Raw genomic sequence first — 25,642 nt, 5'->3', positions numbered from 1 at the left:
TTTGAAATACTCTTGTAAGCCTAACGAAAAAAAATCTAAAGCAAATAAACAAAACCTACTAGTGAGAAGTTAAAATAACACAAACTATTTATAAGTTTTATAAACAACCTTACAGAAACTTGAAAATGATCTAATAAGTTTGAAAAACTTAATCTAAATTGGAAAAGCTATACACAACCTGCAGTATGGATAGTTCTTTTATATTTTAATAACAACTAGTAATTTTTCCAATAGGCTTGACTCTACCAATTTACATACATATAAATTGTTGTTTTGTTATGCAAAGTTATTCAAGGAATATCATGTTTTAATTTACAACTATTTTGACGCATACAATGTTGAACTGTTTTGTTTTATAATTTTATTAACATGTTACTGAACAACAAGAAGTCAACATTCATTTCAATACAACTCAGTTAAAATGCTAAAAGTTTTTATTTTTTTCAATTCGTACTTTGAGTGGTATTTATGAATTGATAACTGTTAGGTTGTTGTGAATTTCGCGCAAAGCTACACCACGACTATCTTCGTTAGCCGTCCCTTGTTTAGCAGTATAAAACTAGAATAAAGACAGCTAGTCATCATCACCCATCGCTAACCCTTGGGCTACTCTTTTACCAACGAATAGTTGGATTGACTGTCACATTATAACGCCCCAACGGCTTTAAGCTATAGCATGTTTGATGTGACGAGGAATTGAACCCGCGAGTTTCGGATTAAAAGTCGAGTTCCTTAACGATATGGCCATGGCGGGCCTCTTGCAGCTAAAGGTAACTTTTATTAAACTGTCATTTGAAATTATTATTAGATATATGCTGGTCTAAACTAAACTACACACTAAGTTCCTTGATGGTCCTCTTGACCTAAATTCTCTTGTTTGGCGAAGTTACTTCTCAGATCTGTATCACTCATGCGTGTACGGTTAACATTTTCAGAAATTCAGACAACCATTCACGTGTTAACTGTGTATGAGAACTGTTCAAGAATTGAATTCCCATAGATCGGAAGTCCTAGGGTCACTTTAGATCAGTGTTATCCAAATGTCAGTATTGAATATATTTAATGTGATAGACGTTATGTTAGGTGCTGGTGTTTGTGTTGTACCTTACAAAAAAAACAGTGACATTGCTAAGCTGTCCACAACATGTTGAACTTTCAACAATATAACATGTTGCTCCATAGAAATCCGTTGTAAGTGAGGTTAGTGAGAAATAAAAGTTTCGATTTTAAACAAACAATTCATTTAAAAATGAATCTGCCATTTGCTCTTCATTTTCAACAATGGCTAAAATTCGAAAACATACAAATTACACATTACAACTACATGTAAGATATTTTAAAAGAAAATTAGTCTCTTCAAAAACACATTTATTTAAAATTCCTCCTCTCCTTTCTCAGAACTAAACATGTATTTTTATAAATAAAATCATCCTCTGTATAAATAAACGTAACAAATTAGTCTTTTATCACTGTTTGAGCACTACGTGTTTCTTTCATCGAATAGACGGGTTGATATGAAAACGATGCTACAAGTCTAGAGATGCCTTTTGCACATCTATTATTCCATCTGTTTATTCAGTATTACCTGGCACCATAATTTCTATTCCAGTTAGCTTTTGTGAAAACGGCAAAAAAAATATTAGCCTTAACATCTTAATACACTTTCCACATATTCATCCACTTTACGCGGATGTTGAGATTCAAAAACCACGTTTGAGAAAATACACAGAACAAAAGTCCGTTGTAGTTGAGTGGGAAGACTTGAAAGGTACATGATCGAATGGAATTGATAAAATTCGATATATTTGGCTAAATTCTGAGGTGTGGCTGGAAGCTTGTCACACTTGTTCGACTTAAAATTCTTGTTTATTGGATTTTTAACCAATCACAAAGTGGGACACTTCATGTCATCTTTTTCAGCAAGAGAGATCTTTTTCCAAACCATAGCCCTCAGCTTAAAGATGATTTCATTGGTCTTCATTGGCTGTTCTAAACATCTTATAAAAGAAATTCCCTGCTTTTTCTTTTTGTCACTTATACGAAAACCCTTGTTTGAAAAGGTTGGGTTTGAATTGTGCGCAAAGCTTCACGAGTGCTATCTACGCTAGCCGTTTCTAATTTAGAGGTAGGCAGCTTGTCATCACCACTCACCGTCAACTCTTTGGTTACTCTTTTACCAACGAACAATGGGATTGACTGACATATTATAACAATCCCACGGCGGGAAGGGACAGCATATTTCGTATAACGAGGATTCGAACGCGCAACCCTCGGATTACTAGTCGAGAACCTTAACCACTTGACACCAACTAACCCTATCCACACTTAGGAGCTCACTATCACTGTTGTAATAAACCCACTGGTTCAAGTATGAAAAATATTTTGTGATGTAGCAAAAATTCAAACCTGGCTTGTAAACCACAACATCCAGAGCTGTTCTGCAAGACCAACCTGCATATAAGAATCTATAAACCTATGAAACAGCGTTTGCTATTACAGAATTTTACACAAATATATTTCTCCACGGAACTTACTGATATCACTGTAATTTTTGTCTTCATATAAATCACTGTGTTTTAATTTCTATATACTTTGTGTTTGAAAAAGTAATGGCACTATGTAGACTATTTGGACTAAATTACAGGACTAGTGATGATGTCATGTATCTGTTTAAGTAATTTCACGACGTTAAGATAGTCAGGTAATTAAAATAAAATATCGTAATCTGTTTTTAGATATTTAGTTTCTGTTATAACTCATAGAACAGTATCAAACATAAAAAATGATAAACACTGTCAGTGATATCATAATATGTATATTTATTGATGCTTAGAAATATTGATTTACATATTCAGAGTCGTTTTATATCTAAGTACTCAACCCTCTGTACATTTGTATGTATTTTGTTTAATTTCACTTTGAATATAGTGTTAACAACATTTCTTGTTTTATGTCTCCTTGACAGCCCTGTCTCCATCTCTATCTGCGTCGGGATTTTGTTCTAGAAAGAGTCTGGGAGGGTAAGGGTTCATTTGACCTCTATCATCCTGGAGCATGTTGTTGATTTCTGAGTAACTTCATTTTATTTACTACGTGAGATTCAGAACTAATAACAAGCACTTTTTCTGATCGTTTTTCAAGGTTATGTCCACAAGGTCAGTATGGTAACTTTAGATACGTGAAAAAACTATTGCTCCGTTTAGTTGACATAAAGTTCTATAATTCACAAGCAGTTCTAGTAGTCCTTTGGCTTTTAACTCATATTTTAATATTGGATCATTTATATAAATATCCTAAACATTAAGTTACGTTTGAAATGTTTAGTAATTCGGTAATCTGCTTTTACTTCATATATACATATATAAATATATGCGTTAAGAAGGGAGGAGAGGTGCCTCGGGCTATTATTATTATGTATGCAGTATCTAACAAATACTGTTCCCACAATAAGTCTTGTTTTTCTACCATTATAATACCGTACTGTGCAAGAGTCTATATATTATATTTATGGTGTTTCAGTATTTGTGCATGAAGTTGGCTTGTATGTTTTGTTTTCTTTAATTTCGCACAAAGCCACACGAGGGCTAACTGCTCCAGTCGTCGTTAATTGAAAAGTGATAGACTAGAGGGAAGGCAGATTGTCAACACCACACACTCTTGGGGTATTCTTTTAGCAACGAATAGTTGGACTGACAGTAACTTTATAACGTCCCACAATAGAGAAGTCCGACATGTTCGTTGTAACAGAATTTTGAAGTCGCATTCTTCAGATAGCGAGACAAGCGCCCCCTAGTCACGAAGACATGCCAGGCAAAAATAAATTTAAATTAAATTTTGTCCGTTTCAAAAATTGATGTGTGTGTGTGTGTTTTCTTATAGCAAAGCCACATCGGGCTATCTGCTGAGCCCACCGAGGGGAATCGAACCCCTTATTTTAGCGTTGTAAATCAGGAGACATTGAAAAATTCAAAGGCTTCCAGATATTTTCGAAGGATCACTCACAAAATACACATAAGAAGCCTGCGTTGACATTATTTTACTACTTCTATCAACAAAGACTCCAAGTAACGATAATATAATCATAACATTTACCAGTAATATGGTATCAACATTAAATATTGTACAAAGAAAGTTACTTTTTTGCTTTCTATATCAACAAACATGATAAACAAAACGTGAACGAATAGAAACAAGTAATTAATTTTTAAACTATGCGTTTGAAGTTAAACATAAAGCTACACAATAATTGGGCTATGTGTGCTATGACTACCACGGGGAACCATCTCAAACCTCGTGCACTCTGATTCACAACTAAACCCATCATCCAGGTCCATCGACAGAAAAGTGTCGCGCTATTGCAACGAGAATTAAAATAAAAAGCTATTTCTTGTGACTTACAAATTATCTCGATCAAAAAGTTAGGACATAAAAAACACGAAATATGTTTAAAATAAATACGATTCGAAATGTTCAATTTGAAGAGATGTAGTGTTTCCTAATCTGCACAAATTTTTACTCAAGATGTTATATTTTAATAACTGACCCCATTAGTGTGTCGGTTGTTAGCTCGCAGGCTAGTAACGCCAACTCGGCTTTCATTACAGGCAATATGCACAACACAGATAACCCATTTTCAAGCTTTATACTTAATAACAACGAGCAAGCAAACAAATAATCAACCATGAGTTAATACTCGCAACCAGTGGTAACATGACTTTTAATTCTTTTTAGTATTTTTGTTTTTTATGCCAGGAAGATTTAGTAACTTCTTTTCTAGACGCACACGGTACCGATTACTCCATCACTGAGAACTTCGTGCACTTTTGGTCTTATGTCATAATTTGAAAAAAGCGAAATCATGGATCACAATAAATAATAGAAATATGAACAAAAGTAGCTGATAATTAGTTGTTTTTGTTGGAACGTTAATTGTCATGAAGTGTTTGTTTGTTCTGCATTTCGCGCATAGCTACATCAGGGCTATCTGGGCTAGTCGTTCCCAATTTAGAAGTGTAAGACGAGAGGAAAGGCACCTAGGCATGACCAACGAACAGTGGGATTGACCGTGACATTATAATACACCCACGGCTGAAAGGACGAACATGTTTGTTTGGATGGTGATTCGAACCCGCGACCATCAGATAACGAGTTGAACACCTCAACCACTTGGCTATACAGGTCCGACCACGAAGTGTACTTGTTTGTTCGAATTTAAGCACAAGCTAGCTACACAATGGATTATCTGTCCTCGGCTCATTACGGTTATCGAAACCTGGTTTTTAGCGTTGTAAGTCAAGAGACTCCGTCGGGCCACTGAGCGGGGATCTCATAAGGTATAATAGAAGATAAAATACGGGTGTGGAGCAGAAATGAACAGAAAGAACAAGATATAAACTATACTAATTTTTAAAAATAACATGGTGAAGGTTGTGGTTCAAAACCCCGTCACACCAAAAATGTTCGTCCTTTCAACCGTGGGGGCATTGTTATGTGCTGGTCAATCCCACTATTCTCTGGTAAAAGCGTAGTCCAAGAGTTGACGATGGGAGGTGATTTGCTGCCTTCCCTCTAATCTTACACTGCTAAATTAGGGACGGCTAGGGCAGATTGTCCTTGTGTGTCTTTGCGCGAAATTCAAAAACAAACGTAACTAAGCCTGAGACTAGTGGGTTTGTAGACTTTGGTGTCGTCGATCAGAATTCTCTTGTATTATTCTAAAAATTCCGTTGCAATAAAGACGCTAATTTGACTGCCAATTGTTTTCAGATTTCTGCTGATCGCGAATTATTATCAACAGAATGGATTTATTTGATCTGAAGGTTAGCTGCTATTGATTGTGAAGATTAATGCCAGAATTGAACCTAAAATATGGAGGGTTATGGGTTCGAATCCTCTGCATATCAAACAACCATGGGACTTTATAATATTACGGTCAATCACACTATTCGTTGGTAACATAGTTGGCGGTGGGTAGTGATGACTATCTGCCTCTCCTCAAGTCTTACTCTGCAAAATTAGGGACAGCTAGCGCAGATAGCCCTCGTGTAGCTTTGCTCGAAATTCGGAACAAACCAAACCAAACTACGTTTAATACCACGATAAATGCACAAGGGTTGTTTATCTGAAATACGTCTGTGACGTTATACAAAACTGTCCACATCTCATGCAAAAAAAAACTTTCGTTCACTTATAGATTTCGATGGACGTAACATTTCTAAAATTTTATTTTACGTTTTTCAAAATGTCTCGAAAGAAAACGTACATGAGTCACTCACCACATTTACCAGCGACACTGCTGTTCACCATAACATGGCCGCCTCCGTTTGACAGGAAATGAGGTAGGACAACCCTTGTTAAAGATACATGAGAGAAGACATTCGTGCCAAAGATTTGATAGTCTACTTCTGTGAAGATTCCATCAAATGTAGCCCTTTGAGAACGTCCTGCATTGTTCACCAAAATGTCTAGCTACAACTTAGAAGAACGAAAACCATTGTAAAGATTTGTTGTTTACATGTGAATACACTTTACAATATCAACTTGTTTGCTTTCATGTCCGATACACCTATCCCAGTGTACTAAAGATCGGAAGTCGCACATAGATTTTCCCAGAAAGTTAATATTTTAGTGTGTTACATTCACGTATAACGACAGATCAGTGTAATAAACGGAAAAAAAACACAAAAAACAGAAAGGCTAAGTTTACTTCTGTAAAAAATAAAAAGTAACATCTGAATTTCCTGCATTTCGGGATAGTTCTTGAACTTATAATCTTCTAAACAGTGACGACAAGAACCGTTTTTTACAAGAAAAAACAACAACGCGAAATTTAATATTACTTTGGAACTTCGCCACTTACTAGTTATTAAATTTCAAAGATAGTTGCATCAGAAGACAGTTCAAAGTTCAGATTTTTTTCATTTTTTTCCCGGGGAAGGGGTAGGTTTCAACTTGAGTTCACTTGATCGAATTGTGTATATGTAAACTGTAAGCAGAAAAAGTGAAATTTACCGAACTACTTTAACTTATTTAAGAGCATACGTTTTCTTTGTTGTTGAAGTGGTTACCTTCACAAGATATTATGTGGCGGAAATTTGAATATTAAAAAAGAAATATTGGGTGTCTACAGTTAATGGTACATCATTCAGATGAACAAAAAACGGAAATATTAACTAATTTAGGCTTCTTCAATACATTTGTGAATGTAGGAGGAATGTGATTCTTCTGTCTTACTTTGTTGTACAGGATGTTTTATTGTTTGATTCAAACAAAATTTAAAGTGTTATTTCTCAAAATCTAGTTTCAAATGTAGATAGAAAACAGAGTGAGTGAAACAGTAACAATTGCTGTAAAGAATTTATTTGGAGACGGTACTCACAGTTTTGTCAGTTTTAAATAAATATATACACTTGTTAATTGTTTTAAAACTTCGTTATTTTACACAAAAAGAAAACCACGAGTTGTTTTTCTTCTTATTACTTTAATCATCTCCAACTGCTCCTTGTTTCTGAAAGAGTTATAAGAAAAATATATGATGAATATATATCTTAAGTCCAGTTTCTTACTTACACTTTACAGGACAGAATGTTGATACTTCACACTAATGATTTAGCTTACGGCATGACCAGGCGTTCGACTAGTACTCTGAAAGTCGCGGGTTCGAATCCCAGTCACCTTAAGCATGCTCGCTCTTACAGTCGTGGGCAAGTTATAATGTGACGGTAAATCCCCTTATTCGTTTGTAAGAGAGTAACCCAAAAGTTGAGGGTTGGTGGTGATGACTACATGTTTTCCCTCTAGTCTTACACTGCTAAATTAGGAATGGCTAGCGCAAAACAAACAAACAAATTATTATTAACTGTATACATCAATTGTGAGGCCTCGTTTATACTACTGTGTACTGTTTGGGCTTCCTTCCTCAAGAAGAACATTGAATTGTTGGAGAAAGGTTCACAGAAGCGTCACTAGGATGGTAGGATTGTCCTATGAAGGGAGACTGAAATATCTAACCTTTTTTTACTCTGGAGAAAGGAAGTATTTGACCGAAGTGTTTAAAATTATTAAGGGTACTGATGATATAAATAAATCAACTTTTTGTGTTTCGCGGTGGAAACAACAAGACAAGGGGTCATAAGTAAATGTTTAGGCAGCGTGTGTATCGTTTGCACTTTAAACAGTGTTACCTTTTACACAAAGTGGATTACTTTCGGAAAGAACTATCTTCAAGTGTGGTTGAGGCAGAAATGGTTGGATGAACATATTGATAATAAGAGGTAGATGTAGTTGGGAACTACAATGTCAATATGCTCATTTATGTCGTTATAGGCCCGGCATGGCCTAGCGCGTAAGGCGTACGACTCGTAATCCGAGGGTCGCGGGTCCGCGCCCACGTCGCGCTAAACATGCTCGCCCTCCCAGCCGTGGGGGTGTATAATTTTACGGTCAATCCCACTATTCGTTGGTAAAGAGTAGCCCAAGATTTGGCGGTGGGTGGTGATGACTAGCTGCCCTCCCTCTAGTCTTACACTGCTAAATTAGGGACGGCTAGCACAGATAGCCATCGAGTAGCTTTGTGCGAAATTCCCAAACAAACAAAAAATGTCTCTATAAAATTTTATGAATTTGTGAATACCACAAGTTTACGATTTTGAAAATGTAAAATTATGTCAAACGCTATTAAGCCTTAGCCAGTTTTAGTTTATATATACAAAGATAAACTACTTTGTAGTTTAAAATTGAAAATTTTAAAATTTAAAATTGAAAAATTATTTACTACAATGCTTAAAGACAAATTGCTCGAAAATGTAAAACACAAAACCGCCTTACATAAATCTCAGTCTTTGAAAATTTAATGTATGTATTGCACTTACATACCTTTTTGAAGTGTCCAATAACTTTCTGAAAGCATTCCGAGTGTACTGAAAAGTGCATAATGTCAAAGGACACTAGAAGAACGCCATCATCTTTTAACGAACCTCGGACTTAAAATGGAAAAATTAATTTAGGTGCATGAAAACCTGGGCTTATCAATTATCTACGACTTTGTTTTAAAAGTACTTATTTCATAGGGCTAGATCGTCGTGTCAACTAGTTCTCCGAAGCTGTTCTATCTTTGGAAGCAAAATTCTATAATTTAACTTTTTTCACTGTGCAATTACAGATTAAAAACAAAATATAAGGTAGTGAGTGGTCAACCACAAACTATTAACCCCTCTCCACAAAAACAAACAATCCATTAACTTTTAAGAAAGGCAGTCAGACAGCTTTAAAACAAAATATTCAATAATACCTCATCGGAAACAAATTGAATGTGCATAAATAAGTGCTAGACATTTTGCAATTTTCTGAGTTATAGAAACGTAACAATTTGCCATTTCATTTGAATACTTATATCAATACTTACAAAATATTCTAGTCTTAATATCAAAGTTTATTAGTCGAAAATAAGCAATCATATCAGAAACAAAACAATTTTAAAATAAGAAAATATAATACATAAGACTATCCAGACCCTCCGCTATATTAATTGATAAATAGTGTAATAACCGTCAACAACTAAAAGTGCTTGTTCTGGTTCTATAATTGTTAGTAACTAAAAGTACTGGTTCTGGTGCAACAACTGTGAATAACTAAAAATGTTGGTTCTGGTGCTACAACTGTCAATAACTAAAAGTGTTGGTTCTGATACTATAACTGTTAATAACTAAAAGTTTTGATTATGGTACTATAACCGTCACTAATTAGTGATGCTGTTTCTTTCGCTACAACCATCAGTAACTCAAAATGATGGTTTTAGTACCAGACCTTTCAGTGACTAACAATGTTGGTTCTCTTCTCTAACTGTCAGAAAGGGAAATTCTGTTTCTGGCGTTAAATCTAAAACAATTCGAAATGCAGTTTATGGTATTTTAACCTTTTTAAAATGACACTCTTGTTTCCATGAATTATTTATTAAACAGTTTTGTTGTTTATTGTTTTCGTATCTGATGATGGCGGTTTACGTGCTCACGTATTACATATTTATGTTTTAATTTTACTATTTGTTTCTCTCTCTTTTAAGTAAAAGGAAGCGATTACTTCCCATCGCTATGCCACATATTCTTTTAAAGTTACACCTACTTAACTTTTTCATCACAAATAATAATCCATAGTATTTGCAGTAAATTTTACATTAATGCATCACTATAGTTATATTCTAGGCTTTTAGTTTATTAGTATGTATATGTAAAGACAGTATGTTTTCACGTGACAAGAAAATTCACAACTGTCAATTTCTTTAATATCTGATGGACAAGAGATTGCTATAGATAAACAAAGATGTTATTTACGTCTTTTTAACACCAGTCTCTGTTTTAAGAATGTAGTGGTTGTTTTTTTATTTTGATAATACTAACCTATACACTCTATCTTCACGACCTCCAACTTGTCTACATTTCTTTTAGACAAAGCTAGTCTGACTCCATATTTGTCCAGCTCGTAAGCTAATGCTTCTCCAATTCCACTAGAAGCCCCTGTGATCCATGCAACTTTACCACGTAACTCAGCGAATAAAAAGTCATATATATCAATATATCTTCACTTCAGCATTTACTAACATTAACTTTGAAGTTTACCTTTAGGAATAATCAGCTGGCGTGGATGACAAAAGCACTTTGGCAAAACTGACCATATTAAAACATATATATATAGTGGTTTGTGTCTCTCTCTGGCCCGGCATGGCCTAGCGCGTAAGGCGTGCGACTCGTAATCCGAGGGTCGCGGGTTCGCGCCCGCGTCGCGCTAAACATGCTCGCCCTCCCAGCCGTGGGGGTGTATAATGTGACGGTCAATCCCACTATTCGTTGGTAAAAAAGTAGCCCAAGAGTTGGCGGAGAGTGGTGATGACTAGCTGCCTTCCCTCTAGTCTTACACTGCTAAATTAGGGACGGCTAGCACAGATAGCCCTCGAGTAGCTTTGTGCGAAATTCCCAAAGAAACAAACAAAAAAGTGTCTCTCTGTCTCGTTCAGAAACTGTTTGCACAATTCATTAACGCAATTTTCTAAATTTATTTTGAAATTTTTTTCAGTGTATCTCACATTTCTAAATGGACAGAAACTGTGAAAGTTATTGATATCAAGTCTGTTTTCAATTGTTGAAAAACATTGGTGAGCGATAGTATTGAACTTAATGGTAAAAATTGGGACACTCAAGACAGATAACACTGAAGTACTTTGAATTTCTATCTGAACGAATAGGATAATGGTGATCTCACAAACAGGTGGAATGACCTATCTGCTGAAATCTTAGAGGTAGACAAAAAACTTCCAATTAACTACAAAAACTGATGTCTGGTAATGTATCCAATATCATGCTGGTATAATACGTGTTCTCATAATAAGATGAAAACAGATACACAATGATCGTTGTTGAGATAGGATTTCCCGATTTACCTTTTCATAAGGTTAGAGTGAAGATGTCGGCATTTATATGATAGGAAAAGCTCTTTCTTAGAATATTAGCAATACTTTATAAGTCAGAAACTTACTGTAATAACAAAGTGGGTTTTCCGATAACCTTTTTTAGCATTGTCCTGAAACATTTTAAAAGTAATGGTGAAAAATATGCTTGAAGTGAATTTAATCTACGATCCATTTTGTGTTTTGTATCTGCCTTATTAGGTATGAAGAAAAATAAAAGGTAGATCTTTCTCAACGGAAAATGTTTTTATCATAATTTATGGTAAAGAGTGAGTGGGTTTTGCGTTTCATGGACCAAAGCAATAAGGCTCTCTGCACCTGTTGTCTAGCGCTATTTTTCGTGTTGTGTGTCTGACTGTGTAAAACTATATTCTTTGTATGGTATCTTCATTAGGAAAAAAAATTGTAATGTTTATTGCTATCAACATGATTGTTGTGAATTAGAAAACAAACTAGATACGTATAGCACAAACACTTTATAAATGAACCTATAAACAAATTTACTATTTTACCACGCTGCCTTACCATGAATCTTATTTTCACCATGCGCACAGTTACATTGTAAAATTAATTACACAATTCCAGTGACTTTATTACGCTGTTACTTGTTATATAGGCATAGTTTGTCAACATAAGAACTTTATCTTGTGACCTTCTAATTCTTAACAATTATATACTAAAAGTAATCACACAACTCTTAGGACTTCAATACATCGTCTTTTAAGCATAGTTTCAAATGTTATACCCTTACATGGGGACCTTCAGCTTCTGTGCTATTATATAGTAAAAGTAATACTGCAATCCCAACAACGTTACTGCCCCATCTGAAAACGTTATTAAAATCTTACCTGTATTCTCAAGACGGCTGATATGGGAATTACAACTTTAATTAAAGTAAAGTACGGAACAACATTCCGACCTTTTTAAATCTTCACCAACCGTCTTGAGAATACATTTTTACTTCAAGTGGGTTTCTCCTCATCATGAATAACATTACCTGGTGACCTTCCATATCTTTCAGCCCACAAGAGTGTTAGATCTCCATCTGCATGAAAATAAAACCACCTAAACCACAAGACCACAAACAGTAATATAATAAGACAGATTAACCATATCCATTCAGCATCCATGTGACCGACAGACAACGAATACTGTTGTTCACTGTGCATAAAATTCTTCTCTGCATCGTTCGGTAAAAATATTTCTTTCGACGCAAAACGACGTCAGTCACATGGGTGGCTGTTGTGAACAGGGTAAAGGTTCACACTTGTATGATCATTTTAAGTTACAACACTGGTGGTGTTAATTAACTGTTACAGCTCCAAAGAGAAACGTGCATAAATAAAATAAACTTTTTGAATATCCTGTTTATTCAGTCCCATTATTTATGGTTTCGCACACTTGATCCAGTTTTTCAAAAGTGACACCTCGTGTAGACGGTTAAGTATTATAAAACTCTACATGTATTGATATGTACTGTGTAAATAGAATTTCTTTTAATTTTAGGTTAAATTCATTGATCTAAATGTATTTAATCTGTTGACATTTACACACGTAGTATTTCTTACACTGTCAGTGTCATAGATGATATCATTAAACGAGAACACTGTTGATAACATTCAGTTAATACATATAATATTACCAGTCAAAGAACAAAGAAACTTTGATACCGTACAAGCTTCACCAAGATTTACCTTTCCAATACTTTCACTGTAATTGGTGTATTAACAAATTTGTCTTGTGAAACGTTTTATGTTTAAATAATATCACGTAAGTATGGTGAACTTGTTACACCTGTTGCTGTGTTTCGACACAGTCAAATGTTGTGATTTACCATCTACTTTTAGATTTCTGTAATATTTTATAGATTCCATCCATCAAACTGCCACCAAGGAAATTGCTTCCCAAATGATTGACCCAACTAGATATTTTACCTGTTTTGATATTACGCGTATTGATTTAATTATTTCAACTAATTTTTTCATTGAAGTAATGCAAAGCCTAATTTTTGGAAAACTAACTACCAAGCTTAATTATTTGGTTTAAAATTTGTGATAAATATTACCCAAATTTGTCTTCTAACAGAACTATCTTTTTTTTTGAAATGCCATTTTTGACGCTTACTACATAAATCTACAATAGACAAATTAAGAGGAATGTGGGAAAAAAAAACCACACGAGAAACATTTTGTAGTCGATATGATGATTATCAAGGGTCAAGGGACGTTTTTGTATTTTCTCTGCTCTGAAAATAATAGTTCCATTCTGAAATAAAATCAAAGGCTATATATTACATTAGTTTTTCACTGAGATGTAGTGAAAAAAATTTAAACTTTTAACGAAAATAATTTACGCAAAGTATCTTATCAAATATAAAAAAATATATTCTACTCACACACGACAGTAATAACACAATTATAAAAAATCACTTTTAAAATGTTTTTTCTTGTTTTCACTGATATTGAATACTTTTAGTCATTAACTATAACAGCGATATGTCAGACAAGATATGTCTAAAAACTGGGTTTCGATACCCGTGGAAAACATGCATACCAAAACTCTTCACCACCTCTTTAGATGTGTGTTTTCAATATCAAGACCCAAGTGATTAACAATAGGTAAGCCGTTGCTCAAAATATACCCAGTAATAATATTTAAATTGTTAGTGTTAAGTATTTTCCAATATTCATATCAATCAACAGATGGCGAATTAACCAAGACGCTCATCAAAAGAGCAGCTTTGTGCTCATATTCAAACAAACACACTATGACATTGAATGTTCATCAGTCAAGTTACAGAAACATAATTGTCAACAAAAATATTTCTAACCGTTTTTAAAAATATCCAAAACGTTTTCGAACTTTTCTTAATAATAAGTACATAACAAAAATATTAATAGATATTAAAACACTGTTTACATTAATATTTCTTACGTAATTTTATCATAATACCTCAAAGAGAAAATAATTAACCAGATACTTAACATATCCACTCGTCGGGTCATATAACTTATTATACATTCTGCATAACAGTATATAACAAACCAAACAGTATAATTAGTTGTATTTGCTTTCTCTTGTCACCTATCCGTAATTTGAACATTCAAGACCAGGGGGTGGGAATAGTTTCCCAGTATTGCCCAGTGCTAACTCCTGGGCTGCTTCTTACCAATGGAATGTGAAATTGTCAATTATTATGACATTCATATTACCCATTACTTAAAGAACGAGTTATTGTAACCAATAATTCAATTTACATATTTTAATTGTATTGAAAAGCACGCTTATTTTACTGCAACTAAATATAATAAATGAACAAATTACTCTTTAACTTTACTATTATATAAAATGCCAGCATTTACCACCCACTTGACGTTCCATAAACAAAACTTTAAGACTGTCCAACATGAAAACTGCTTTTGCTAGGATCTCGTTATGTGGTCACTCATAGAAAATATATGTGCTATTTTATCATATTACTGATGCATAACAACTCATGGCAAGAAAAGAAAAATCTGTCTTTGTATTCGCCTGAACCAAACAAATTAGATATTTCTGTATCTTCTGCTTAAACGTATCAATTCTTCAAATGAGCGTAATCGTGAAAAGATATTTAATTATAAACCAAATGATTATTTTCAAGATTTATGGAAACGTAAGATATGAAATTCAAAGTTTGATCAGAGCTCACCATGATATCATATATACTCAGCAAAACTTCTGGTACAAAACATCATAATTTATAATCTTATTGGATTAGATATCATATAAATTATGTTCATTCCAAAAAGAATGTAAGATTTTATATAGTTTATAAACCATAACGAATAATCTTTCGAAGTTCAATTTAATTATGTTATGTTGTAATTTCGATAGACTCAGAAAATATAACTGACGGATACAAAACAATGTTTCAATAAGTATAATATCAGTGTTTCTATATGTCAGATGATCTGTTCTGAAAGTGACACTTATTTTCATGTTTATATTTGTAAGGCAGTAAATTTAAATGATCTATGTAAATAGTAGTTACTGCTGTTACCTCTTTGTATGGAATTTGTTTGTTACTAACTACATATAGTCTACAGGTTTGATCTGTGTCTTTCAACTTATTCGTGGCACGAAGCGTGTGTTTAACATTCGAGATCAATGATCATCTTGATAGACTTTCGTTCTTGAAAACATGCAGGTAGGACGTCAAATTTAAATACACTTTTTGACTTATTGTGTTCGTTGAAACAGATAACGCTTGTATCTGAATGTATCATAGAAAACTCTGTCTGACTAAAGGATTTATTAAAGGAAGAAGTAATCAATATGGAAAATAGGTTTACGAAAACAAAAGTTAAGCAAGTAAATTATTATATATTACCGCTATCTACGCATTCACATTGTACATAATATTGAAAATAAATGATTCAAACTTTATATTGTTATACATTTTTTACAGAAATTTAATGTTCACCATAGTTTAACAAGAGCTTTTGTATACTACAAAATTTTAAAATTTGTAAAATGTTTACATCTGAATGTGTCTTTGCAATATTCTACTTCTCAATATTTGATGAGACGTATATTTTAATTAGTTTGTTTTGGAATTTCGCACAAAGTTACTCGAGGGCTATCTGTGCTAGCCGTCCCTAATTTAGCAGTGTAAGACCAGAGGGAAGGCAGCTAGTCATCATCACCACCGCCAACATTGGGCTACTCTTTTACCAACGAAAAGTGGGATTGACCGTCACATATAACGCCCCCACGGCTGGGAGGGCGAGCATGTTTGGCATGACTCGGGCGCGAACCCGCAACCCTCAAATTACGAAGCGCACGCCTTAACTCGCTAGGCCATGGCAGGCCCATATTTTAATTAGTGAAATACAATTTTTTTCATATTTCCTACTTTACACTGTGTTTGACATTCAGTTATCCCTCAAAGTTCAGACGGTGTCAGTCAGTTAAGAGTACCTTCACAAAATGATGACAAACCGATTAAAGCAGATGTTGTTAAGTGTTATCCAAATTAGATTTAGATTTTGGAACTTTAATTTTTAACTTTTAATTTAAGCTTTTGACAACATTGGAGACATTTTGTCAGGTTATTTGTTTTTAAATATTTGCTTTATATTATAATTTTACTGCAAAGATTATATTTTCATTTTTAACTATACTTTCAGCTTACAGATAAATTAATACTGAACAAGTAAGAGAGAACATATAATTTTTTATTTATGTATTTTCTCTCTCTTACCAGTTGCACACACTCATTACAAACAATTTTGTTTCTTGAGCTCTGTTTTGAACTAAGTTTGTGTGTTAATAAAAACGATTCTTTGTTGTATTTTCTGAAAGCCCCCCATCTATTTGGTGAACTCCAGAGGGACAAAAACTAATTTATCTGCATCTATGTTTCCGTCGGACCCCCTATTTAAGAGACACTAACCGTTTACTTTTCTGAAAACCCTTGCAGAGAAATACATCATAAATCAAGAATTTCACAGAGTAATGTATTTTCACAATCACAATCTGCGAATCTCGGATTCAAATCCCCGTCACACCTAACATGAACGTACTTTCAGCGGTAAGGATGTTATAACGTGCGATCAATCCCATATTTTTGGTAAAAGAGTATCCTTATAGATGACGATGGGTGTTGATGACTAGCTTCCTTCGTTCTAGTGGTGCACTGCTAAATTAGGGATGGTTATTGCATATAGCACTCGTGCAGCTTTGCCCAAAATTCAAACGAAACATTTTTACTTGATTGCTAACAATATTTCAATGCGAAATATATTTCCACTACTCTTCTGGGCTACTCTTCTATCAACGAATAATGAGATTGCCCGACACATCATAACGTCCCTACGGCTGAAGAGGTAAGCATGTTTGGTGTGACGGGGATTTGAACCCACGACGATGGGATTACGAGTCGAGTGCCACCTGGCCATGCGTGGCCGTTTGTGAGCGTTTTTATATAAATACTTTTTCTTCTGGACAATGAAAGAGATGGCAATTAATTGAGAAACAAACAATTCATCTTTGAAAAATCAATCCATGGCAGACATATAAGTCAAAATGACTGGTGAAGTTATTGTATTTCACTGTAATATGTTGTTGATTAAATAAAGATGTAGGGCCCGGCATGGCCAAGCGCGTAAGGCGTGCGACTCGTAATCCGAGGGTCGCGGGTTCGCGCCCGCGTCGCGCTAAACATGCTCGCCCTCCCAGCAGTGGGGGCGTATAATGTGACGGTCAATCCCACTTTTCGTTGGTAAAATAGTAGCCCAAGAGTTGGCGGTGGGTGGTGATGACTAGCTGCTTTCCCTCTAGTCTTACACTGCTAAATTAGGGACGGTTAGCACAGATAGCCCTCGAGTAGCTTTGTGCGAAATTCCAAAACAAACAAACAAACAAATAAAGATGTAGAATTTATGATTGAATACGTTGTAAAGTGTTTCAAATCACACGAAATCGATTGACACTTCTTGGTTTCTAAAATTATACAAATATAAAGATTTTACTAAAATTATCTTAAAAGTAAAGCATATGAACGAACTAATGGAATCAGCATTCGTGTTGTAAAAAAGTCAGTATACACACAAACACAAGAAATTCATACAAATACGAAACCAACGTTTAACCAATTAATATGTTAAGAAACCAATAATGCTCATACTAGAAAGAAGCTAGTATTCTTCCGAATAAAATACATTCTGTATTTATTCATGTGTAAGACTTCTGATTGAGCTTAGGTGTTTAAAATAACTAACACGTGAATACACACAAGCTACTTTCAATTCTATTCATAGAACATTTCTAAGTGAGTCATCAAACAACTAAAAATCTAGCCTATATTTCTCATACAATTGACAAATCTCTTGCTCAAACATACTTGAGAAATGTGACGAGTTAGAGTTGAAAAAGTGACTTTGGTCTTTCCACTGCGATGAAGTCATACACAATGTGGTCGTTTTTCCAATTCATGTGTGAGATTTGTAGGTTTGCGCAAAATTCAAAACAAGTAAAAAACAGAAAAAAGTAAACCCTGTCTTAGAAGAAAGTACTATCCCATGAGTGTTGCACTTCTATCATAGTATACCCTTAGTAGTAGGTGTAATTTTCCATGGACTTTTACTTTCTGTTGCCTTAAAAGAAGGGAACTCATTTAGGTTTACTCCTTTGCATAGGCCTCTGTATTGTTTGAATGTAGAATTCTGGCTACTGTGTGAAAAGAATTAATTATATTGTTTCAGAAGATAGTATTTTCCTTACTTGAGAATGTGTTTCAGATACATACTTCACTGAACACCTTTCCAACTTTTTCTCCGCATTATTGGTTCACGTTATTCCTGTCTCATCTATGAATGAAGTTAATACTGAATGCAAGTGTTGATGGGGATCTACTGTGGATGGATCTTATGTTGCTCTTTTATTGGTGGATGGTTATTTCCACCAGATGATTATATCATGTATTATTAAAGTTCACATTAAAATGTGATTTAGTTGGAACATAGTTCAAGATTAACTGTGTGTGCAAGATTTCTACAGTGGGTACATGAGAAATAACTATTGTATATGTAGAGATATATCTATTGGAAATACATTTTCAGGTGAGGAAAATGTTTCTTCATTTTTTTCCCCCATCTTAAGAGCTGGCTATTACAGATCTCGGAGGTGGTTTGTTCTTGGAGTTATACCTCATTCATTACAAACTGGCCTATTGTTCTGCCAAGTCCTCAGATTTAAAATTGTTGGACCCCATTCACCACTTATGGCTTCAGCTCTGCACAGGCGATTTTTCACACTTCTCCAGTTCAGAGTTTGTACACTGAGTCTCACAAACCTCCTCTTCATCTCTGTTGCTTTCAACTTTCTTTACTTTATTCTGAAAAACTTTGATCCACACCACAGTATCCCCTCTGGGATTGTGTCTTTCTTCCTTGTTGTGCAGTGTTTTTTCAGAATAGGTGGTCTGCCATATTTTCCATTTGGTTTTTGTGTCCAAGCATAGATGGCTGAATTGGGTCTGTTCTTAGATAACATTGCTCTCTCCACTGGTCAATCGATCCCGCCATGGCTTATCACCATCCCCACCTGTGACTTTTCTTTGAGTCATCTGAGGAAAGCAGTGATTCCCAATTGGAAGTTCTGTCTTATGTTTGTTGATCGTCTTCCAAACAATCCTTCCATTCCTGTTTATAAGGATGGTTCAAAATCAGGTGACTGTGAGCTCTGCCAGGGTTGATTGTGGTTCAGTAGTTGTATATACAATCCCCTCTACCGATTCTGTGTTCACTGCTGAGCTGTATGCCATTTCTCATGCCCTCTAGCATAAAAAGGCTATGCTGTACACCAATTGTACTATTTATACTGACTCTCTTGGCTCTCTCCTGGCACTAGAACACTTCATGTGAGTTCTCAACCTGTTCTCATTAATATTCAAGCCTGACTGACCCATTTTTCTTTGTCTTCCATTTCTATCCAGTTTTTCTGGATACCAGGCTATGTTGGCATTTACTGGAATAAACTCACTGACACCACAGCTAAGTCTGTCTGCTCTGTTGCTATCACTACGAAGTCTGTACTATATATAGACTATAATCCAGTATTCAAGAAGTGAACTGGTACAATTTTCAAACAATATAACCCATAATGTGAAGTAACATTGTGTATGTATTTGTGTAAATTATTAAAAATAGAAAAAAAGAATAACTTAGAAGAAAACATAGCTTACAAAATGTGCATGTAAGAATTAGTGCCTAGAAAATTGGAATAATTTATAAATAATAGCACTTAATGGTAGAGCAAATAGACGAGTGAAATATTAATAATAAATTCAAGAAATTAAATCTACAATAACAAACATATAAATAAATGCAAATTAATTCCTTTATTATTGAAATAATTTTTATCTCTTATAACTTGATTACAATTCTTTTTATTTCTGTATCATAATTTTTGTATAATATATATTATTTTCTATATCTCTTTAATATTATTATTAAGGGCTTTCTGTGAGAGACTTTTAAATGTTTTAATTAGTTGAAAGGCTGTTTAACCATTAAAGCATTCTGATAATATCAAAAAGTAATCTTCAGTCTTTGTCTTACCAACAGAGAAGCTTATGAAAAGAAAAGCTTACTCTACAGCTCTGTTACAAGCTCTTGAAACAGAATGTGTGAAAGTAACCCAGTTACAGTTGGCTGTGGAATCAAAAGAAAAGAATGAGGTATGGAAAGCTTAAGGTTGCAAATGATATTAAAAATTTTAAACCAAATTCTAAGAGTGAACACAACAAGTTTATACTTGCATGCACTTTTATCTGTTACTTAATAAGAGCTCTTCTTTATTCTGTTTTATGTTCAATGATTTTTAAACTATTATTTTAAAAAACTGAAAACTTGATATATGTTTGTGTTGTAGCTTTGCACTTTGCATATTATTTTTAGTTTTCTGTTTATAACAGAACAAAAAGGACATTTAATTTTACCAATGGCTTCGAGTACATTATTTGTCCTTTTACAGTTTTTGGAGTGTTATATAAGTTAAGTCATACATATCTGCTACAGTTTTAATAGAAAGTTTGTTTTCAACTTTTCAAAGAACCTTAAAGAAATGTTGATCTCCAGTGGAGGTGGAATATCTTCTCTGTTTTCAACACCCCCTGATATTGAAAACTTCAGAAGTCCAAGTACAAAGAGGTATATTGTGTGTGTATATATTTTTTCTTTCTTTCTTACAAAACCTACTTGTGATTTTTAAAGATAGAAAAATTGCTGTAAAAAATTACAAGCAAGCACAGTTGCACTTACTCTGAAAAATATTTGTTTAGAAAAACCAAACATGCAAAGTTATTGAATAACTTTATTGAAACTCTTTATGTTCTAACATGTAAATATTAGTTATATTGACTGCAGAACTATATTTTTGTCAGTAGTTTCAATATAATATTTTTTATTCCCTCATGGCATCTGTAAAGTACATCACATAAACGTTTTAATTCCGAAAAGCTACATGTGTAGACTCTAACCTTCCACAAATGTATCATTCTCTATGCTCAGTATTCCATATTCTTTCTTCTGCACTGCTGGTGTTTATATTATGACACTTTCAAATTTTGCAGCATTGAAAAAATTTGGGCAATTACCATCAGACCCCACACACACACCATGGATTTAAAGATTGATGTTTCTACAACATCCAAAGACCCTGACACTCCAGGATTCTTCTCCTCCTGTTTCAGTGTTAACAAGAGACACTTTGTTTGTCAATGATGTTGTCATCATTTTACATCAGGTGTTTGGCTGTCTTGTGTCTCATTACTCTCTCCTTATTGTCCCTTGTTATTCTGTTTCTGTTGGTTTTGGCTAGTCTGCCTTATCTGATAATGACTTTGACCAGCTCTTCCCTCTGTCTGCTTTGCTTCTGGTTCCTCTCTGTATTTTGAGGAAAAATACTTCTGTCTTTTTTCCTTTGCATCTATAATTACTCAGGTATGTGACTTTGTTTTTTCTCATTTCTTCTTCTGACTTTCTTTTCTCCTATCCTTCCCCAGACATTGGTATTCATACTGATGATTTTCTGTCCCACTAATGGGATCTCCATATCAGTATCAGCCTCTTGAAATTCAGTAGTTTTATTGTTCCCTATGCTTTTGGTACTCTTGTTGTCCTTGAGCCTTAATCCCTAGAATATCTTCTTATTTGGGGTGCTCTATGTTATGTTTTATTTATCTTCAGTCTCATTGTCTTCATTTTGCCATCATGTAACTCCTTTGCTACTTGTCTTTTCTTCACCTTCTCTCAAAGTCTGTCTATTAGGACCTCAACAGTTTTTATGGAGATTCTCTTTCCTACTTGTTCCACACGTTAATCTTGATCCATTTTACTACTTTGTTACTGTGGTTTCTTTGTTTTGGGAATTTAGTTGGTTGCAAGATCATTGAAGGTGGTCAAGACTCTTTGAAATTTCATTTTGAAGCTGCTTGTCTTTTTTTCATTTTCTTCCTTACCCAACAACAAATTCTGTAACAATTACCCTTTCTCAAGAGTTGCACAAATTTGTCCCCTATCTTGTTCCTCATTCTTTTATCCCTTTCATAGGGTTGGGAATTACTGTTCATGTAGAAGACTTGTCTTGTCTGCTTCCGGTCAGCTCAGGTCCTGTGGAATTGAGCCAAACACATATGAACTCCCTGTGCTAACAGTCTTCAGCTCATGCACATACTTTCTCATGGTCTGTCCCTGTGTTGTCAAACTCCACCCCACCCCCCTCAGCTTTTTTCTTGTCTGGACTTTTTTAAACTTACATCTCATCCAATGCATCTACAAGCATCTTAATAAGAATTTATTCTATTTACTGATTTAAGATTGGACACCTCCTTTACACTTTATCACAATGATCAGTTGATTTTATTTCTGTATCTCTCTTTTCTCTCTAAAACTTGAGCTACATGAAAAGAAAATGGGATTTCTATTTCCCATCATTCTGGCTTCCATTTCTTTATACAGCCATTTTAACTCTGACTGTTTTTGAGCCTGGTTTGAGCTATTTTTTATTTTACTGGAACTGCTCCTTCTTACCATGGTATTTCTTCATTTCTCATGACCGTTCATTTTATCATGTCACCTCCCATCAGGTTTGTCAAGGTTTTTCTTGTCTCTTATCATTGTTTGAGCCCTGGATGAGACCATTTGGATCAGAATGTAGACCAGATATGCAACATTACTTCTATCATATGGCATTTTAATACTTCTTGCTCCTTCCATCTGCCATTCTCCAACCTGCTCAGATGCTCTTGTGAAATGAGTATTGTTATTTGTTTTTCACTTCCTTACCTGCTCACTGCTCGACATTCTTAGATCTTACTATCCCTAACCTGATAATGCTGGAACCCACCTTGTGACCATTGTTGCCTCACGGGGAGTATTTACCTAAAATGCACAACATGGATGGGTACAGAAAATGTTAGGGCTATTTGCCCCTGCCCTGTGCACTCTGTTGAAATGGGGTTTCCCTCAAGACTGCCTTGATGGCATCTTAAATATATTCTGCCTTTCAGTCTGCACTTTACAACACTAGAAACTGTATTTTGATAACTATGTTGGTTGCTGCATATAGCCCATTGTGTAGTTTTGTGTTTAATGATAAACAAGCTAGGATATCCTGCACTTAAATAAAAACAAACTAAAAAAACTGCAGCACTAGCCATGTGTATGCCCTCACCCCTGACTTGCACATGCTGTCTTTTGTCACTTTAACACTGAAATGGAAACAAAAAAAAGATACAAGTGTTTAAAATATCCTAAAGATTCATTCTCATATAAATTACTCTTTGCAAGCTGGTTACTGGATAACTTGTCATTTGACAATTGTCAAATTTTTATAAAAACATTTCTTTGCAGCTTCCTAAGCAGTTATTAGAAGCAATCAATTTCTAAGGTCATAACCCAAACTAATAGATGACAGTCATTTGCCTTTTGTGTTTGGACTAGGCCTAGTAAATTATCTGAATATTATGGCTGTATGATATCAAGATGTTCTCTTATTATCATTATTATTACTGTAATTATAATTTGCAAAAATATGACTCAAGTCTAATAACTGTAAACAGTAATAATATTAAAATATTACTTGTGCTTGGTATTTTACATCTTCTTTATTAAATTGTTGATAAGTCCAATTAAATATGAGGATGTGTTGTTGTTTTCTTTATTATAGTGCAAGATATTTAAATAACTTCTCGAAACCCTATAACTTATTTCACATGGATTGCACAAGTTATGATCTTGTCAAACTGAAAGTGTTTACTTTGTTAATTCTCTTCAAAAACAATAATATTAATATCTTAAAATTAAGTTTTTACTGCAGTGTATTTGCTATATTTGTGGAAAATCAAATGCAAGTATCAAGATCTCATTGCCTAATTATGATGCAGAATTAAAACAAATGGTAACTAAGGTTTCTCTTGCTGTGACTATGACTAGACAAAACTGCTGGTATACAAAAACATTAATTACAATCCTAAGCTCATTTTAATGCAAATGAGCATAAATATATCTGAATTGGATTGCAGCTGTTTGGTTAATTACATTAAAAATTTCTAGTACTTGTATATATCTTCAGTAATAAGCTTTCAATGTTTACAGCTACTTACATTTTGTAAATACTATTATTTCATATTTCTTATCAGAGTGTCAGCTCTTTCATAATATGTAACTTGAAAAATTATATAATTGTAACATTAATCCTGTTAATTGTCATCAACCATGAAATTTGTTATTTTTTCTTCATTCTTTGGTATTTATTAACATGTCTCTTCATGCTAACTAGGAGTATACTTATAATTTGTCAATGTTTTTAAAGGATAGAAAGATATCTTAGATTTTTCTTTTTTCCTTGGTAGATCTCTTGCTGCAGACTTCAATAGCACTCTTCAAGTCACCTCTTTGAATGAAATGAAACCAACAGAAAAAGTTATAAAGTTTTTCTCTAAATATATTTAATTAACGATGCTAATATCTCATTGCAAAGAACATTAGTTTTAATTTCTTCTGTACAGATTAGTTAGTCCTCTCAAAATCAATTGTGAAAATATCCCACTTGCAGAAATGTTCACTAAGAGTGTCAAGATAGATCTACAGAATTACTGAAGATTCATTGAGATATTTACTGTAAAATAATTCTATATTCTCTAGTTAATTGAATGCACATGAAATAAACAGTCTTTATTCAAATAAACTTAGTGAAAATGTATTTTACTTGTCACAATGAGAGTTAAATTTGAAGTCATTTTACTTATTCATATGTAAGACTAATTCTGTTGAGATGATGTTACTTTATGAATCTCATCTTACTTAATTAACTCTTTAATGTCAATACTTACCCAAAGCAATTAATACTACCCACTTGATTGTCATTCCCAATGAAGCATCAGGAGGGCATAATCAAAAGAGATCAGTTGACTGCTCGTATAAATGATACATGCTTAACATCACATAATACAGGTAACCTTGCAGCTTTATTTGCCAGATGATGATAAACTGTGCTACTCTAGGTTAGTGACACAGAAGAATAGGTTACTAAAACAAAAATAGTCAAAGGACCTTCTTCACCAGTGTCTTTCATGGAATCTATACACATCTGCACAAATAAAACTTTTGAACAATGCCTTTATTAATAAAAGATAGG

The 25,642-nt window shown here is 34.1% G+C and overlaps 3 protein-coding genes across 4 annotated transcripts in view; 1 reads left to right on the top strand and 2 right to left on the bottom strand.

Annotated features, from left to right (window-relative positions):
* The window catches only part of LOC143252272 (dehydrogenase/reductase SDR family member 7-like), a 52,162-nt gene extending 39,545 nt beyond the window's left edge, over positions 1–12,617 (bottom strand). Inside the window, exon 1 of one of the 2 annotated variants that reach the window (XR_013028921.1) lies at positions 12,456–12,617. Coding sequence is in view for 1 of the 2 variants with exons in the window: in XM_076504156.1 (XP_076360271.1) it covers positions 12,456–12,588 (133 nt within the window). In the remaining variant the exon portion in view is untranslated. The remainder of the gene's footprint in view (positions 1–12,455) is intronic. The other variant, XM_076504156.1, reaches the window with a different exon arrangement.
* LOC143254445 (dehydrogenase/reductase SDR family member 7-like) lies at positions 1,366–11,567 on the bottom strand. The gene is made up of 5 exons (XM_076509632.1): positions 11,527–11,567; positions 10,395–10,573; positions 8,875–8,981; positions 6,276–6,468; positions 1,366–2,451 (listed from the first exon to the last, which is right to left on the bottom strand). The coding sequence occupies exons 1-5, from the start codon at positions 11,565–11,567 to the stop codon at positions 2,279–2,281; spliced, it is 693 nt and encodes a 230-aa protein (XP_076365747.1). The 3' UTR covers positions 1,366–2,278.
* A 7,959-nt stretch (positions 12,618–20,576) lies between the features above and the next one.
* Positions 20,577–25,000, top strand: LOC143251583 (uncharacterized). Its single transcript, XM_076502854.1, has 3 exons — positions 20,577–20,681; positions 21,056–21,153; positions 24,858–25,000. Exons 1-3 carry the CDS (start codon positions 20,577–20,579, stop codon positions 24,955–24,957), a joined length of 303 nt encoding a protein of 100 aa, XP_076358969.1. The 3' UTR covers positions 24,958–25,000.
* Positions 25,001–25,642: the final 642 nt, after the last annotated feature.

The sequence above is a fragment of the Tachypleus tridentatus genome, chromosome 6 (genome assembly GCF_004210375.1).
Source record: "Tachypleus tridentatus isolate NWPU-2018 chromosome 6, ASM421037v1, whole genome shotgun sequence".
Classification (NCBI taxonomy): domain Eukaryota; kingdom Metazoa; phylum Arthropoda; class Merostomata; order Xiphosura; family Limulidae; genus Tachypleus; species Tachypleus tridentatus.
Note: the sequence above shows the minus strand (reverse complement) of the source record. Positions and strands in the feature narration are given on the sequence as shown.